The sequence below is a fragment of the Saccopteryx leptura genome, chromosome 3, assembly GCF_036850995.1.
Source record: "Saccopteryx leptura isolate mSacLep1 chromosome 3, mSacLep1_pri_phased_curated, whole genome shotgun sequence".
Taxonomy (NCBI): Eukaryota; Metazoa; Chordata; class Mammalia; order Chiroptera; family Emballonuridae; genus Saccopteryx; species Saccopteryx leptura.
Window position 1 is genome coordinate 302,817,585 of NC_089505.1, and position 18,883 is coordinate 302,836,467.

Here is an 18,883-nt window from a genome sequence, read left to right on the forward strand (position 1 = left end):
ATCATCTAGGGAGAGAACATTCATCAAGAAGGCAAGAAGTCCAAGATGGATTTAAAAGGCAGGACACAGGAAAAGCCAGCAGCAGAGACTGAGAAGAGGTGCTCGGTGACGGAGGAAAAGGAAGAGGCGTAGGGGTCCCAGGGACCAAGACAGCTAGTCTTATAATACACTGCTCACAAAAATTAGCAGATCTTTTATCACTTCATATTCATTTTGAAATATCCCCTAATTTTAGTGAGCAGTATATCAAGGAAAAGTATGAAGTTGCTGATTAACATTCATTTATAGTTTCTGATGAGCTCAGTGTGTACCTGGGCCCAGCCTACCCGGGTTTCAGTCTTGACAGTGATTCTAAATTAGCCTAACTCTAAATCTTGCCCCACCTAAATGGTCGCCCTGTTGAGGTCAACCGTGCCTGCATTAGGTCGAGCCGGAGTCGCCACTAACCTGCCTTACTTGACAAGCCCAGGGCCTTTGCCTTCAGCTCTGCAGCCTCTCAACTCCAACCCCCTCCATTACCTGGGAGACCTCTGCTCAGGGGAGCAAAACAGGAAGGAAGGGCCTGGGTCAGAGAAGGAGGCCTATGTTCTCAGCGCCAGCACCGACACTCTGGCTCGTGTGGGCGTCATGCCTTGGTCAGGCTGTGTCTTCAGCATTTGCACGGTGTGTCCTCTTTCTGGATCGAGATGTGGTATAGTACACAGCAGGTCCTCAGATCACTTCATCTCACTTGGCATTGTTTCATTAGAATGATGATGAGATGCCGTAGGAACTTATTAGCCTGTGGGAAAATCAGTTCTTTTATACGTCATTTCACTGAAAGTTGCAGCACCTATCAACGATATTAAGTGAAGGCTTATTGTAGTTGTGAAAAATTCTGCTCTAGGGCCAGGCTGTCTAGGTCCAAATTCCAAACCTACCAAGAATAAGCCATGCGTCATTGCTTAGTTGCTCCATCTATGTCTTCATATCCCCGTTTTTAACTGAGGATGAAGGTCAATCCAGTAGTCACAAGTATGTGTTGACTATACCAATTAAATGAGTTAGAAAAGTAAACTCCTTACAACAAAATGAGTGTCATTGGCACTAGATGCTATGTCATTTCATAGTGGGGATCTTTACTTGCCCAAGGTCATGTGGCTAGTAAGAGGAGGGGGCAGACATTGAGCCCAGGTTTGCGGGGCTGCAGATCCTGGGATTCTAACCACTTTGCTGCCCTGCCTCAGAGTAATAAGCAGGGAGCTGGAGATGGTTTAGTGAGGCCAGCTGTTGATCAGTTTCCCACAGCCCTATACACAGCAGACACCTCAGGACACCTTTGTCAGATACAATCATCAGTGAGTCCCTGTAATAGATGGGTTCACTGATTCCAACTTCTAAATGGAGACGTTGAGGGATCAACAGGGGATGGACACTGGTCACATGACCAATGGTGAAGCTCAGTTCTAGATTCTGACCCCTGTCAGGGAAAACCCAGTTTTACCTGCAGTCCATACTCACTATACATGACATCCTCTAAATGTCACCTCTCCAGCCACCCTTCTCACCTTGGAGCTGTGCTGGTATTTTCTCTCTGTGAGGCCTGACTGGAGTATCAGAGAGATTAGAGAAATGAGGGCCTTCCCTGCCATCTGCCTGCCAGCATCGCCACCCACATGGCAAGTGGCCCAGGCTGCAGGTGTCCCCCAGTCTCACCTCCGTGTCCAGCATACATTCCCTGAATGCAAGGTTTCATCCTGTTTTGAGACCTAAATCATTTGCCTGTGGCTTCCACCGCCTGGGCTTGGCCCAACCTTTCCCACAGCAAAGTGCCTCCTTTTCTAGACAACAGCGTTAAAATGGCCCAGGACACCTACCATGCCCATCAGCTCCCAGTTACCCCCTCACTCTGCTGAGGATGCCCTCCACTCACTGTTTGCCTCCCTGAAGCCCTGCTCACCCTACGTCTCACCCAAAATGCTGCCTCTCGTGACTCTGTTTCCTCTGGGGAGATCTAAGTGTTCTTTCTTGGTGCTGCTGTCGCATAATTGTCACAGCAACCATCCTACTAGCCTGGCATTGTCTGCATGACCTTCTCTCTGCCGGCAGACATGCCACAAAGGCAGGGATTGTGTGGGCTCATCGTATTTTCCTGGTGCCTAGCGTGGCGCCTGGCTCTCAGTAAATATTTGTTGAATGCATAGTGATACCTAGTTGTGAATCAGATAGACCAGGACCCTCCCTTTGAGAAAGAACCACAGATTGTGACAAGTGTTATGAGGACAATGAACAAGGTTATGGGATTTGTTGGGGGTCAGGGTGTGCTGTAGATGGGATGGATGGTCAGGGTGACCTCCCCAGTGAGGAGACCTGGGGGCTGTTATGAGAAGAAGAGGCTACAGGGACTGGCCAGCGTGAATCCCTGAACAGAACCCAGCCCAGCGTAGAGCATAAGGAGGGCAGTGGTGGGTGGAGCCTAGGTCTGCGAAAGGTGGATACGACGAGCAACTTGATCTTAGTGTAAAGCCTGCCTTGAGAGGGGTGGACAGCTCTTCTGCTGTCCCTCCTTGTCTGCTGTAGCCTGCAGGGAGCCACCAGCAGCATCTGAAGGGTCACCCAACACAGTTGGCCCAATTTCTTCTCAGGCCCCTGGGACCCCCTTTCCTGGACATCTCAGTCAGGCTCTGTATCTCCTTGGCCCAACACCAACCTGATCTCAGGAAAGAATCTTGCATCACACACTTACACCTCGTGTGATGTTCAGTCCATTGTTAGAGGAATGGTGGTTTAAAATAACCCAAGGGGCCTGACCAGGCGGTGGTGCAGTGGGTAGAGCATCTGACTGGGATGCAGAGGACCCAGGTTCGAGACCCCGAGGTCACCAGCTTGAGTGTGGGCTCATCTGGTTTGAGCAAAAGCTCACCAGCTTGGACCCAAGGTCGCTGGCTCGAGCAAGGGGTTACTCGGTCTGCTGTAGCCCCACAGTCAAGGCACGTATGGGAAAGCAATCAATGAACAACTAAGGTGTCGCAAGGAAAAACTGATGATTGATGCTTCTCATCTCTCTCCGTTCCTGTCTGTCTGTCCCTGTCTATCCCTCTCTCTGACTCTCTCTCTGTCTCTGTAAAAAATAAAAATTAAAAAAAAGAAAAGAAAATAACCCAAGGGTATTATCTTACAGTTTCATTCTTAGAAGTCAAATGGGTCTCCCTGCGCTAAAATCAAGGTGATGGAAGGGCTGGGTTCCATTCTAGAGGTTCTAGGAGATAATCCTTGTATCCTTGTCTCTTCTTGCTTCTCTAAGCTTCTCTCATTCCTTGGTTTATGGCCCCTTCCTCCATATTCAAAACCAGTAAATGCACATCCTCCACACCATCTTCCATCATCATGTCTCAATCTCTGACCAGAGCTGGGAGGGGTTCTCTAATTTTAGGGACTTGTAATTAGATTGGACTCACAGGCTAATTAACTCATCTCAAGGTCCTTAATCTAATCCCATCAGCAAAGCCCTTTGTAAAGTAACATTCACAAACACAGGGGTTAGGACATCAACATCTTTGGGAGCCATTATTCTGCCTGCCATAGGACTTCTAGAAGATCAATAAAATACAGCATGGGAGCTGTTGGGATATAGATTTGAAAAGCAACTGAAGATTATCTTTGAGACAGTAGGGGAAATTTTAACATAACCTGGCTATTGAGATGATAGAAAGGATTTATTATTCATTTTGTTAAGTGTGATAATGGTGTATATCTTTATCTGATATGTGATTGGAAATAGTACATGAAAACAAGATTGGCAAAATACTGATGCCTCTTGATCAGAGGGACAGGTATGTAGGGGTTCAGTGTACTATTCTTTGTCCTTTTGTGAATGATTGGAACTTCCATTATAAAAAGTAAATACATTTATATGTATAAATCAGGTGTCAGTAGGAGGCTAAGGAGACTTCGGGATGGAGGTGAAGGTCTACTCCAGCCCCCTCCCTGCTGCAGTCTGACCACTGGGATGGCCACCAAATGCCCCAAGAAAATGCAGCTCCGTGTGCCTCAGCTGCTGAGAGAGGCAGCACGGCCTCCAAGCCCCGGCCTCTCCCACCCAGGACTTGACTGTAGTACAACCAGAGGTTCAGAATTAAACAGAACGTTACAGGTTCTGTTGATTGACTGCCATTCCCTGTTCCCAACTCCCCTCTCCCCATGCAATCCAAGAATAATGAAACCCAGTAAAAATTACAAAGTAACTTTAACTTTTTAACCAATGACATACTTAAACCCAGATGGAGTTCCTGAATAGACTGAGCAGTGTGCCCACATGTCCAGTGGGAAGGCTTCTCATCCTGTCTGGATCAAAGGATCCAGAAATCCCACATGGACCTTCGAGGCCACGAAGGGGAGGGAGCCAAAGCAGAATGCAGTCGCAACTGCCCTGCAGAGCTCGGCTCTCCTTGGGCAGGACAGGCTCCACTCTTGATTTCTGTTGCAAGATGTGCCACCTTGAAGGTCTTAGGCAAAGCCCCATTGTGCGGTCCTCCCATGTTGGGCTTCCCGGCACTTCCTGTGTAGACCTTACGCTGATTCGGGGAGGGCGAAGCATTGATGGCCAACCTCAAAGATGACAGAAGCCAAAGCCCACATGATCAATGCTTTGAAAAGACAGTAACTATCACCATATTCCTTGGAGGTAAATTGTGGGGCAGGGGAACTTTCTCTCACATGGATACATACAGCCCAGTCTTGCTCTCCTGGAATTGTTTATCCCCTAGCATATTGGTCACAGAACCTGTGGGAGGGGGCATAAAAGGAGGAGAGAGAACCTCACTGGCAAGAAACTTTGGTGATGCCTGCCGTGGGAAACCAGGATGATGACTCAGAGAACAGAGAGGACGCAGAAGCAAGGAATGTGTCTACGATACTTGTCTGTCTGAGGTTGCTTCATATGGAAGCTATGGATAATCTATTAAGGAATATTCCTTGAAGACAAACCCACTGTCATGATTTCACACAGGCCAGTGGCTCTGCCGGCCAACAGTTAGTGTATGGGAGACGGGACATAAACACGCAAAGACGATTCACAGTTCAGGGAGGTGAAAGGCAAGGGCTGTCCACAATTCCTAGGAGGGAGACAGGCTGGGAAACAGGGAAGCCCACCCTGGGAATCTGAAAAGACTCAAAGTTCTCGAGCAGACAGGAGACAGACTGGTACAGAAGATGTGTGGGCAGGGCTTATGGAATGTTGGTGTGTGGCCAGGGAGCTAGCTGATGACACTCACACCTGCCAGGTGTCCCTGAGGCTGGTGGCTGGTGTTCTGTGGGCCACCTTCTGGGAAGCATGCCGTAATGAAACCACAGTAAGTGAGGTTGTCAGGTAGAATGGAACCAGAGGGTGGAGAGCCTTGAATGCCAGGCCAGCGATACAGAATGTTATTCTGAGGCTGGGAATGATAAATGACTTTTGATTAAGGAGGAGGCATAATGATAGGGTTCTCTCAGGAAGAGAGATGGGTGAGCAATGCACTAAGAAAAAAAGTGATAGAAATGTACAGGAAACAGGACATAAATTAACATGGAGAGACTATAAAGAATGTTGTGATGGGATGTTGGGCTCAACAGAGAAAGATGTGTAAAAAAAGCCCTCCATCTAGAGGGCCACCCACATCCTATGGCTGTGTTTCCCTTCCTCCGTCTTCAAGACTAACAACCTTGCATCTCTTTGACCATTTTTCCAGCCGAGGCCAGGAATGCGCCTCTGATTTTAAGGTGTACCCAGATAAGCCAGGCTAGTTGCTCCATCTCATTGCTTAGCCCTCAGTCCCATCTGCAAAGTCCCTGTTGTCATGTGAGGTAGCATGTTTTGATGATGGGGATTAGGACATGGACACCCCTGGGGGCATTATGTTGCCAAGTGCAGAGTCATGCTTGCTTTGTTTCAATGCCTTGTTGTAAATGCCATTACAAAGGGGACTTTTTGTTGAATCAAAAGTAATTAAATGGAGGACAACACAGGAGTTTTAAAAGAAATGATGTTGCTGAAACAGAGGATTATGGTTGGGGGAAGGCACAGCAGTATGGAGGCCACTGCTTGAGTTTGTTCTAAATGCACCGGGAACATTGCTCCCCACAGTTAACCCTGCAGTAAATTCAACTCTGTATCATTGTCAAGGCTGAAAGCACTGTGGCTGGTTGGCTCAGTGGGTAGAGCGCCAGCCCAGCATGTGAACATCCCAGGTTTGATCCCTGGTCAGGGCATACATGAGAAGCAACCATCTGCTTCTCTCTCCATCCTTCTCCCCCTTCCCTCTCTTTTCATCTCACAGCCAGTGGTTCAGTTGGTTCAAGTATCAGCCTCAGGCACTGAGGATAGCTCAGTAGATTTGAGCAACACCCCCAAACAGGGGTTGCTGGGTAGATCCTGGTCTGCGAGCATGCGGGAGTCTTATCATTCTATCTCCCCTCCTCTCACTGTAAAAAAAAAAAAAAAAAAAAAAAAAAAAAGGCTGAAACTATGTGGATTCAACATAAGAGCCTGACAGAGAAATAAAGGTGATGGCTAAGTCTGTACTTCAGGTGTCCAGTTCTGTCCTAATCCCCCACCTTCTAGAGTCAGAAGTCCTATTTTTTGCCTTAGCAGACTGCCCGAACCCTGCATGCCTTCCGCACCCCCAAGCCCGGTTTTTCACAAAGAGTGGCTATCTCCTTAACAAGCTGACAGCCCTCTGTCCCAACAGTCAGTCATTTTATAAAGCACCAATTTTATGGAAACTACCTGAACCAGTAGGATTCTGTGAGCATAAATGGAAAGTAAAGGGCCAGAATGGAATTGTCACAAAGCTGGCAGCACACAATGTCACTAAAGCTCAATGTGATTCTGCTTTCCTTTTATGTTTGAAGTCCTATCAGTGGAGTCATCTGACACATAATAGACTGAGGATCCTATCAGAATGTGCTAAAACTTAGAAATATAGTTTTCTCTTTGTTGCTTTTATTTTATATAAGGTGTTTTTCTATAGACCATTCAAAGCAAGAACATGATAACTTAGAACCATAAAAATTCTCATTCTTTGGGCAATAAGCCTGTGGGTTTACTGAAGAACCTTCCGGTTTTCCAGGTATTTAGATGATTTAGTAAAAAGTCAGCCTCCAAGCTTGTTGGGACAAAGGTAGGAGAGTGCTCAACTGCAGATGAAGACATTTGCTACTTTTCCCATTGAAGCAGACATTTAACGAGCTGCATCTCTGTCCACTTGTGTGTTCTGACGTGACTCGAGCTCTTAGATCTGCCCCCAGGAGGAGTTCCACGGGAGCAAGCACTGTATGCAAAACAGAATGAACCAGACACTCACTTAAGAATGAAAGCCACATTCAGACATATGTGGTTACCACTGAGTTTTATGGGAACAGCCTGTCTGTTTCTGGGATTTAGACTATGAAATTGGTGGGAAAAGTGTGACATGGGAAAACAGGAAATAAAAGGAGCCATTGGGCCTCGTGTTCAAAGACTCCGCAAAGAGCTGTGCATGTTATAAGGGGATGAGTTTAAATTCACAGTTTGCTAGTGAAGACCACCGTTGTCTCAAAGAATGACTGAGTTCTGCTACAGTGCCATGGCACACTATCAATTCCTGAAGAAGGAAGCCAGAAGAATAGATACGGGTTCAACACAGTGCTAACTGACCAGAGGAAAGTTAGAGATTACAGAAATAGCTGGAAAGATCCACCTCTATTCTGTGGACACACACACACACACACACACACACACACACACACAAGTGCAGCCAAGACCAATCAACAGGCACAGAAAGGATCTTACTGGCATCATGTTTCTGGCATTACTATAACTACGCACAAAACAAGTGATACACGACATGGTGGCAACATCTGTTCCAGAACCTGTGGAGCCCTACTCACGAAACAGTTGTAAAATGTTTGGGGGACAAAAATATTTCTATGTGTCTGCGCAGATGCTCTCCTCTAAGGGAAACACACACACACACACACACACACACACACACACACACACACAGTAGATACAAGTGTTGAGCTGAAAAGACAAGAAGGAAAGAAAGGAAATATCGTTAATTTCTTTTTTCTTTTTAAGTGAGAGGTGGGGAGATAGTGAGAGACTCCTGCATGCACCCCAACCAAGATCCACCTGGCAATCCCCATCTGGGGTCGATGCTCAAGTACCAAGCTATCCTCAGTACCTGAGGCTGACACTTGGACCAACCAAGCCACAGGCTGCATGAGGGGAAGAGAGAGAATGGGAGAGGAAGGGAAAGACAAGAAGATGGCTGCTTCTCAGTGTTCCATGACCAGGGATTGAACCCGGGATGTCAGCATGCTGGGCCAAAGCTCCATCCACTCAGCCAGCTGGCAGGGCCATTCATTTCTTTAAACTACTTTAATTTTTCTTCTTTCAAATGAAGCTACATGTGTTGCTTTCAATGTATCTTTTTTTTTTTTAACCCCACAACATGTAAGTTGTCCTAGAGCTAAAGTTTATAATTCTAGTTGGTAACATACAAGTGGATGCTGAATGAGTTTGTTTTGATTTGGTAGGAGAACATTTTCTGACCTTGGAAATGAATTCATTAGTTGTCTATTTGTTTATGGCTAAAGCGAAATGAGGGTTCAGGGTACTTATGTTAATGTATCTCTGAAATTCTCCACTGCCCAGAGTGTGGGAAGTTAGACGCTTGGGTTTAAGTATCCTTCAAGATGTTCCTCATTAAGGACCCCAGATTTACCTCCTTCCCACGACTCCTCAAGATTAGTTTACACTGATCATGCAGCAAATTGTCTCTGCTGGAGGGGGAGCTGCAGACAGTATCTTGTTATCTGTTTTGCCTCCAGTGATAGACGATAAAGAACCTGTTCCTTAATCAGGCATTAAGTATGTCTCCCTAAATGAGGGCTATTTGATTTTTCCTTCACAAAGTGTTCTTATTATTATTAGGTAGCATATTTACAATATGTTCTTAATTTTTTTTTAACACCTGGCAAGTTACTGTTTGGTTTGTGCAGTGTAAACATGGGGATTTTGCTGATTTTATCATCTTCTGATCAATTTGGAAGTAAAGAGTAAAACATTTTAAAAAAACTTTTTGATTGAATTTTTAGAGAGAGGTAGAGAGAGAACATTGATTTGTTATCCCACTATTTTATGCATCAGAGTGAAACATTTTTGTGGACTGTTAAATTTCCATGTTTGTTCCCTGTTGGGCGGATAAAATGTATTATGCTCACTTTGTTAAAGATGCCATCGCCCAGGTGATATTAATGTGTGTTGGAGGCAGACAGGATCATTGTAGCCTGGGGCTTGGTTTTGGGATTAAGCCTCTCCCACCCGTCTTGATGTGGGGTGGTACAATCCAATCATGCCTCAGAGAAGTGACTTTGTATTAGAGACTTCCCTGTTATGTATATTGGATTAAGGGTTTGGATTTCTACACTATAAAATGGGGACGGAACGAGAGTTTGGGCTCTCTTGTTCCTGAGATTATCATTAGAAGAGAGAGCAGAGGAGAGCAGAGAAAGGCCACGTGGAGGAGGCCAGGAGAAGCAGCCAAGATGGCGGAGTGCTGGGTGAGATGCCAGTTTGTGTAGAGTTTGTATCTGGGATAAGGAAGAAGATGGGGAACTGAGGAGAATAAGGCTGGTGAGCTAGAAACCTTTGATTCTAGGAAACTCAGATAAGTCAGTCGCTTTGTGAGCACTGAATGTGACTGGGTTTTGGAGCCCAGTGTATGTTTTTACTTGCCCGCCGGGTGCAAGGTAGGATTAAAGGCTATGGCCCACCAGTTTTTGGCTCCATGGTTTCTTTACCGACTGTCCGAATCAAATGCGAACCTGCATGAGCATGGGCCAGAAGGCTGCTGTGATGGTGGCCCTGGCCATTGGCTTTACATTCCCAAAGCCACTTTATTGTACATTGTTCTTTGACACAGTTGGTAATTGGGTATTACTAAATAGAAAGTGGCTATTTCAGGTGTCACTGCTTAATCCTACTGCTTGGGCCTTTTGCTGTAGGAAGGGAAGCAGCCCAGCTCATTCCGTGAAACTTTTTGATCTGGAAGGCGTATTTTCTGGGAAAGAAGTGGACAGTGAATTGGGGGTGTGGGCTGGGGCTGTGACAAGGGGGGGGGGAAGCAGCGGGTTGAGTGGGCTCTTAGTACCTACCTGTAAGAGGAGGCGCCAGGTGAACAGCCTGGCTCTGCCTTCCGAAACACATTGATTGGGCTGCTTGCTCACTATAAGTCACAGCCAGATCCACCATCCGCTCTCTGTCTGTGTCACCTGCACAGCCCTGGCACCTCCTCTCACTGTGTTCCCGGCATCCCACAACCCAGCCAAACACTGGCGCTTGTTTCTCCCTCCTGCCAGCAACTCCAGGACAGTGAGAGATGAGAACTTGTCCTAAAACAATACAGAGGGGAGGCGAGTGAAGGGAGGGAGAGGCTGGGTTACCCTTGGGAGGCTGAGAAATGCAGAGTCATACCCTTGGGTAATTATAAGTGGCAAAATAACTACCTTAATGATTTGGTTTTAGCCCAGCCTGCAAGGGTTACCAAAGCGCGGAACTAACTAAGCCTCAGAAGTCATCCCAGGGTCTGCAAGGAGGCTGGAGGCTGGATACGGACTGCATGATCCCGCATGAAGATAGTTTTATGAGTTTTTACCTCAGGTAGTTATTGTGGAAGATAACCAGCCGAATGAGTGCGGGAGAGGTGTAGCGAGAGTGACTGGGTGACCACCATACTGTCTGGAGATCGAGGCTGACATTGCGCAGGCCGAATGGGAGCAGTGCTTCAGTTTGGATGGCGTAAAGTGATGTGATCAAGAACGTGGGCTGGGTTCAGACAGCTGCTCTGCCGCTTGCTGGCTGTGTTAACCTTGAGGAGGCCGCTGAATTCCTGATGGGTAGGCTTAACCTACCTGGCTGGGCTGGGCTGTGCTAACATCTGAGGTCACCGGCTCAGGTGCCCAGTCTCACGACCGTGGCAGAGTGTGAGGCTCGTGAAATGGTAGCTCTTGCTGTTTACAGAGAAGATAATCTGTCTTCATCGCATTTTGTAAATTAACGAGAAGTCTTCTCATATTTATAAGCGATCGTAGTCAGGGTTATCAATACCGTGTGGGTTGAATTATCTCATTAAATAGATAAGGGACTGATGTTGGGAAACCTTTGAGCATACCTGTGGGGGGAAGCAGCCATGCAAGAATTCGGAAAATCCGCTCATGGCATCCCGTGAAAGAGTGTGCCGCCACTCCAGCCTAAAGGACATTCTTTGAGTGATGACAAGCGTTTTGACAGTGCCCGGGGACCTGCCGGACATGTTGATAAAAATCATCCAGGAGGTTTTGCAAGATTCTAAAACATTGAACCTGCTACCTGAGACCTGGCCTTTATCTCGTATGTGCATCTCTTTTCAGTTGGAAGGGAGCAGGTGTCCCAGGGTCTTGGACCCAGTGGAGCAAGAAAATCGGCTCCTGGTATTCAGGTGACCCTGGGAACCAAGTATTCCAAAAGCAACCTTTGAAAATAATGGGCTTCAATTAGCCTATACATGATTTATTTTGTGTTTTTAAAAAAGTTGGTTTCAGTTGTCGTCTTGGCCTTGTTGGGCACAGAACAGGCCCAGGAAGCCCTAGGGGCTCGCATTCAGTGGTAGGTACCACGCTGTGTGTTTCAATTTCCGGCCCTGAATGGCCTTCCATAATAATCCATTTGGGAAGAAATCGATAAAAATCTGCATTCTTGCCAACAATTCACATCCTAATGGGTCAGAATAAAATAGTTGTGCATTAGTTCAAAGCAGTTGAACATACAGAGGACTGTAAGTCCGCTTGCCCGTGCCGCAGAGTTGTGCTGTCTGGGAAGTTTAGTGTAAAGCCAGCAGGCAAGGCCAGGGCCACTATCACAGCAGCCAGGCCCTTGCAGGTTCGCATTGGATTCGGACAGTCGGTAAAGAAACCATGGAGCCAAAAACTGGTGGGCCATAACCTTTAATCCTACCTTGCACCCGGCAGGCAAGTAAAAATACACACTGGGCTCCAAAACCCAGTCACACTCAGTGCTCACAAAGCCACTGACTTATCCGAGTTTCCTAGAATCAAAGGTTTCTAGCTCACCAACCTTATTCTCCTCAGTTCCCCATCTCCTTCCTTATCCCAGATACAAACTCTACACAGGCATCTCACTCAGTACTCCGCCATCTTGGCTGCTTCTCCTGGCCTACTCCACGTGGCCTCCTTTAGCTGCTGGCTCTACTCTCTCTGCTCTCTCATGCTAACCTCAGGAACCAAGAGCGCAAACTCTCGTTCCGTCCCCATTTTATAGTGTAGAAATCCAAACCCTTAATCCAATATACATAATAGGGAAGTCTCTTAATACAAAGTCACTTCTCTGAGGCATGATAGGATTGTACCACCTTACACCAAAAAGGGTAGGAAAGGCTTAATCCCAAAACCAAGCCCCAGGCTACAAGGATTCTGCCTGCCTTTAGCCCACCCCAACACACATTAATATCACCTGGGCAACGGCCTCTTTAACAAAGTGAGCATAATACATTTTATCTGCCCAACATTCAGGCATGGGTGGCCTCTGGAGCCCAGCAGCGAGGGCCTGGCACCTTGCTCCTTACACGTGTGTATGAGGTGAGACTTCAAGCTCAGGTTCGTGTGACAGCCCCACAAGAATGTCTACATCTGCAGAACTGTTCTCAGTGTAGTCACTGGGAGGGTCACCAGCCCCCTCTGCATTTCAGGACTTAAAAAGGACCTCAGAGGTCAGCTCACTGAAACCAAATGAGAGCCAGATCTCTCTGCAAATTTCATTTTTGGAGGCAGGGGGTATCCAAATCTAAGTCTTTTGAGGGAGAATTTATTTTCTGGAAGAAGCGAACTTCACTCAAAGCCGTGTCTACTGAATAAGGTAAAAATGGTCAAGACGAACAAATTAAAGAGAAGGCGGGACCATCAAGATGATAGTAGTTTGCTTGAAGGATCCACTAAGTGGATTCTGAGCAGGAACTCCAGAAGCACCCACACAGACAGGTGCCCCTCATACTGCTGGTGCGACCCCAGCCTCTCTGAGGGCTGAGAGGTCGGGTGTTTAAATGTGCAAACTCTTAGGTGCAGAAATTTAGTTTCTAGGAGTCTGTCATGAGGAAATTATTGGGATTGTACACAAAGACTTAAGTGCTAAGAAGCTTAGTGCTGTGTTCATAACAGCTGCAAAATTGGGAGTGGCCTGAAGGTCCAACAGTAGGGATTGACTGGCACATGCAGTCAATGGATACTGTGTGGTCACGGGAAATGATGCTACTGATATTTCTGTTGCCATGGAGAACAGCTCATGTTCACTGAAAAGGGCAGATCACCCAGCAGTTGGGATATAATCCAGGGTACAGGATGTCCACATGGAGAGGGGATAGAAGCGGGTATGGAAAGGCAGACACAAAGTTGTGAATGGTGGTGGGATACTGAATATTTTCACTTTTTTTTTTTTTTGCTTGTCCACACATTATGATTTTTTGTAATGAAAAACTATTTGTATAATGAAAAGATAAAAGGAAACATCAGAGAGAGAGAAAAGGGGTCCTAATATCCTTCGAGAGGGATTATGATGTACCTGTGTTAGTTAGAACCGTTGTAATAAAGCACCACTAACTGAGGGGCTTCCTCAACAGAAATTCACTGGCTCACAGTTCTGGAGGCTGAAATTCCAAGATCAAGGTGTCAGCAGGGCTGGTCTGAGGAGTTGGCCCCATGCTCATCAGCTGCCGGTGCTTGCTGGCCATCTTCTGCATTCCTTGGCCTCTGCCACCTCACTCCAGCCTCTGCCCTCCTCTTCACATGGTATTCTTTCCATCTGTGCATCTTTGTCCAGATTTCCCCTTTTCATAAGGACATTGGTCACATTGGCTAGGGGCCCACCCTACTCTAACATGACTTCATCTTAATTGCTTACCTCTGCAATGACCCTATTTCCAAATAAGGCTGCATTCTGAGGTGCTGGGAGTTAGGACTTCAACATAATGAATTTGGGGGAGGACACAATCAAAGCCCCTGCTCCTGCCACCACAGCCTTTGCCAGCTGCTGTGTAGCACAAGTGTGGACCAGTATCAGGAGTGGTCAGGTGGGGCACTGACATCTCTGAGGACTCCAGGTTCAAAGAGATAGATGATGGTGGAACAGGGAGCTTGAGCACAGCCCCTCACTGCCCCAGCAGCCCAGGCCCAGTGGCAGCCCTGAGCGGGCCTTCAGATCAGCACAGCTAAGCTAGGGAGACCAATGCAGGATCTGCAAGGAAGAGAAGCCTAAAGAAAAAGAAAAGGACACAATGTTACTTTGGGTTGGATCTAGGAATTGTGATTTAGAAAATAGAAAGAAAGACCAAGAAAGAAGAGAAAGAAAAATATTATAAACATTACAAAAGAATTTGCACATAGATATTTTATAACAGCTTTATTTATAATCGCCAGAAACTTGGAAGCAACTAAGATGTCCCTCAATAGGTGAATGGATAAATGGTGGTACAAGCCATGTAATAGAATATTATTCAGCGATTGTAAAGAGATGAGGTATTGAGCCATGAAATCACAAGGAAGAAGCTTAAATGCACATTGTTAAGTGAAAGAAGTCAATCTGAAAAGGCTATGTACTGTATAATTCCAACATTTGACGTTCTGGAAAAGGCAACTATAGAGCTTGTTTAAAATAATTCAGTGGTTGCCAGGAATCTTGGCGGGGGGGGGGGGGTACTAAAGAGGAGGGTTGAACAGACGGAACACGGGAAATTGTTAGGGCAGCGGAACCATTCTGTGTAACACTGTAGTCATGGACACATGACATTATGCATTTGTCAAAACCCATGGAACGTACAACACAAAAAGTAAGCCTTAATGTCAACCATGGGCTTTAGTTAATGATAATGTATCAATCAATACTGGTTCATCCCTTGTAACAATCATGTTGTGCTGATGCAGGATGTTAATAGTAGATGACAGGTTGGGGTGGGGAGGGGTCCTGGGAACTCCTGCCTCCTGCCTCCACATTTCTATAAACCTAAAACTGCTCTCAGAAACTAAGTCTATTAACTTAAAAACCAAAAAGCATATTTATTAATAAAGAAATGTAGAAGGGATCATGCGCTTTAGTCATCTACCCAAAAGGGGCCCATGGCAGACAAAAGTCTGGGCAGCTGCAAGGGGTCAGCTCTTTTTCGAAGACACTTGAGAAGATACAGATGACCAAAGTGTGACCCAGCAGGATCGCCAAGATTCAAGCATCCCTGGCTGCTCAGACCCAGCTCAGACCCAACAAAGGCCCTCTGATGGAGCTTAAAAGTGGTGGGGTGTGGGGGAGGGGAAGAAGAACCAAATTCTTATTCGGAGAAATAACAGTTTGGAACATGCACAAGAGTGTCAACAAGTTATGTAGATCTTATCAGCATTGCATTTTTGGTGCCTCCCAGCCATCCAGTGAGCCTCCACTGGGCTGTCAACACCCTTCAGCGTCCCACGCATTTTGGGCATATCAACACCTTGGGAGGCTTGGCCACAGCCAGGCCTGCCTCCCCAGGGCCCCAGGAGGGAGGAAATCCAGGAGACCATCCTGCATCCCTCTGTGTGCACAAGGGTTTTCATCTCTCTGCTCACGTTCTGTGCCTTGCTTGGGGCCCGCTGTCTGTGCCACTGAACAGTATCTTTATGCTTATTTCGGAAAAAAAGTACCCAAGTGGGAAAAGTCTGATGTTCTCACATCTGAAGGGAGAGAATATGTTCTCTCAGTAAAGTGAGAAGAAATTATGCAAAGTCATCACCATAGTATGTTACGTTTATAAAGGTGTCTCTACATTTGCTGATAAAACATTGTGATTTAACAAAACTGTGGATAAGGGATAAGGGATCAGACATGTGGGGAGATTCCTCTTTCCACCTCCCCCACCACACACCAGAAACAAAGCTCTCTGAACATTTATACCTTGCTGGAGGAATAACCCGGCCTTTCACATGTAATATTGCTAAGCAATGCAAAACAACTAATTGTTTAGACTAATGAAAACGATGGTCTTTACTGTTTATCTCAGCTTCCTTTTACAATTGCCTATTTGCTACTTTAATGTCAGTGACTGGATCTCCTTGTTAGTCTGTGTGTTTGTTCTCACTTCTAGGCAGCTTTAAGTGCCTTGAAACAATTTTCTGAGCAAGGACTGGACCCAATGGAAGGGACAATGAATATTGAAAAAAGCTCTCTTGAAAAGTGAGTAAATCTTCTGTCATATTCTTACATTTATAATTTTGTCAGTGCATAAAAAATAAAATATGGATCATAATAAGGTAAAAACTCCAGACACTAACAGCTATAATCTTACAAAACTATTCGTAATACAATGAAATGTAAATAAGTGAGAAACAGTATATATGACCAAATTCATTTCCTACAGTATGGCTGTGTAAGGTTTTTGTTTTTGTTTTTGACTGTGTACTTTTTAATCTACTCACTGATCATTATTTCTGCATTTTCTAATGCCTTTATTGGAAATAATCATGCGTTTTGCCGACTGTGGAAACTTGCAAAATTAACAAAACATTGTGTTCACTTCACACTGTTGAGCATTTTCTGGCTAAACCATTTTGAGTTAAAAATTTTGACTCACATTCCTGCTACATTGCTGGCACAGCACAGAAAAAAAGAAAAAGAAATTGAGAAGTGACCCCCCCCCCCTCACTGGCTGCGTTTGGTTTTTCACTTTGTTGTACGAAACACAACACAAGCATACGTTGCCACAAAAGTGTGGCTCCCAAGGGCTTCAAAGGCACAAATGCAGCTATAATAAGTATTTCTGAAATCTAGCTCATAGCCTTTTCTTTTTGTTTTGTTTTTTTATGATATTGAGCATAAGGTCTTATCTGAGACTGAATTTTAGGTCTCTCCAGAGACCCAATTAAGAGTAAAGAAATTGAGCTGCAATTATACTTACACAGTGGAATCCCAACCCTTTCAGAGCAGTAATAATAGCAGGTGAGATTTCAGAGCACACACAGGAGATAACGTTTTTTAGAATGAAAACAATAGCTAGCCCAGGACGTGAAAACCAGACGTGCTGATACTACAGTTAAAGAAGCCCTTGCCCTGTACCCCCACCCCCATGCCCCACCAAAAAATGAACCAGCTTTTGGTCATTAATATTTAAAAGGTGAGAGTGCAAGAAGAAAACATTTGGTAAACAGACATGGCATTTTCGGTTTTTTCTATAGATTGGCAACCATTCGTAAGCTAATTTAATCAAAACCATTTCCACATGATCTCATCAGTAGACTATCTGAACATAAATATTGTTGTTTCACTTTAAAATGTCACTTTGGTGGTGACCTTTGAATCCTGTGTGCCATCTGCTAATAAACATGTCTGAAGATGTGCAACCCTGGACCTTCAGCTCTTGTTAATGTATTAATCTTCCAGACAAGGCCAGCATCTGGGAGAGAAGGCGGACAATAACCAGACACACCCGGGCTCCATCGCTCAGGACTGCAAGAAATCAAAGTCCGTCATCTAGCAGCTCCCAGAACCACGGCTGCCACCGCATCCTTATAAACCTGTCAGCACGCATGAGGGTGTCTGTGTTCGAGGAAATGAATGGCTAATACCATTATTTGAGTCTTATGTGAAGACAACACTATTCTAACACAAAGAGATGATATGCATAGTCCTGTTTATTCAACTGGGGGAAAAAAAAATAAAGCTTTGTGCATTTCCCTTGGAACTTGAGATCAGATCATAACTCATTCGTCCAGAGGCAGCAGAAATCTGATCCTGCTACTGGAGCTTAAAATAACAATTAATGAAAAGTGCTAGAAACAGAGGTTGAAGTTTTTAAATGATCGCTAGAGAAATCGGGTCTGGTTCCCTTGTTACGATTGTTTTGTTGTGGCGCCGTGTTCAGTTCTATTCTCCCACATTTTAAATAATGCTTGACGATTCAAAAATTAACCAATGACGTGCTGTGGAATGTGATGGTTGTTGTCTTCATATAGAATCATGCAGTCTCTCTTTTTATGCAGATGTTTGTAACCTTCATTCTATATCAGTATGAATACCTTTAAGGCACACTACTCAAAGATGTATGCAAACAAACATGGTTTAAATCGGGTCAGATATTTAGTGAAAACTATGAAATAATGTTAGGAACAACTAGTCTCACTATACTCCAGGAATTTAAAAGACATCACTTGTGGGTTTTGAGCTCCGTAATACTCTTAGTCACCAAGGAGGCGTCTTGCCTCTACCAACCATGTCTCCAGGTTCCACGTCCTGTGGCGGAAATCGAACCCCCCCCCTCCCATTCGTGTCTTGTGGCCACTCACTGTTTGCACCAAGAGTGTTTTTAATGACTGCCTTTGGACTCGGGACAGTGAGGAGGATCAGCATAAACTGTGTCCCCGGCGGGGAAGGGAAAGCCGGTTGGAGGAGCCGTCAAAGCCTTGCCAGCTTGTAGCCAGTCACGCTCAGGACCAGCATGTTGGAACCCAGCGTGTAGCAAATGCAGTAAAAATTTGGTCGGTTTCTGTGTGAAGTGTGGTTTACTGTCGTTCTTTCCTTCCCTTGCTCTCATTTCTTAAGGATCACCTCAGTGAAACCCATCCCAAAGGCCACCACCACCTGGCTTCGTCATCCTGCTCAGTAGTGGCATTAGAGGGCGTCCCTATCACCAGCCGTGTGTATCTGCGAAACTGCAGAGCCACCTCCCGGGTGACTCGGAGCTGGGTTCCTGACTGGCTCACATCACCTCATTGTTCAGGCTTTCTCCATATTGGTTTTTAGATGTTGTGAAATGAGAAAAAACACTAGACGGTCTCACTGCTCGACCCAACAGGACAATAGGAATAGAATTATGTA

General features: G+C 45.6%; 1 protein-coding gene across 8 annotated transcripts in view; it reads left to right on the forward strand.

Annotated features, from left to right (window-relative positions):
* STAU2 (staufen double-stranded RNA binding protein 2) overlaps nucleotides 1-18,542 on the forward strand; it is a 295,381-nt gene extending 276,839 nt beyond the window's left edge. For all 8 annotated transcript variants that reach the window (XM_066378875.1, XM_066378872.1, XM_066378874.1 and 5 more), the window contains 2 exons: nucleotides 16,158-16,246; nucleotides 17,450-18,542. In XM_066378875.1, the coding sequence (XP_066234972.1) occupies nucleotides 16,158-16,246; nucleotides 17,450-17,543 (183 nt within the window). In that variant the 3' untranslated portion in view covers nucleotides 17,544-18,542. The remainder of the gene's footprint in view (nucleotides 1-16,157; nucleotides 16,247-17,449) is intronic.
* The last annotated feature ends 341 nt before the right edge of the window (nucleotides 18,543-18,883 follow it).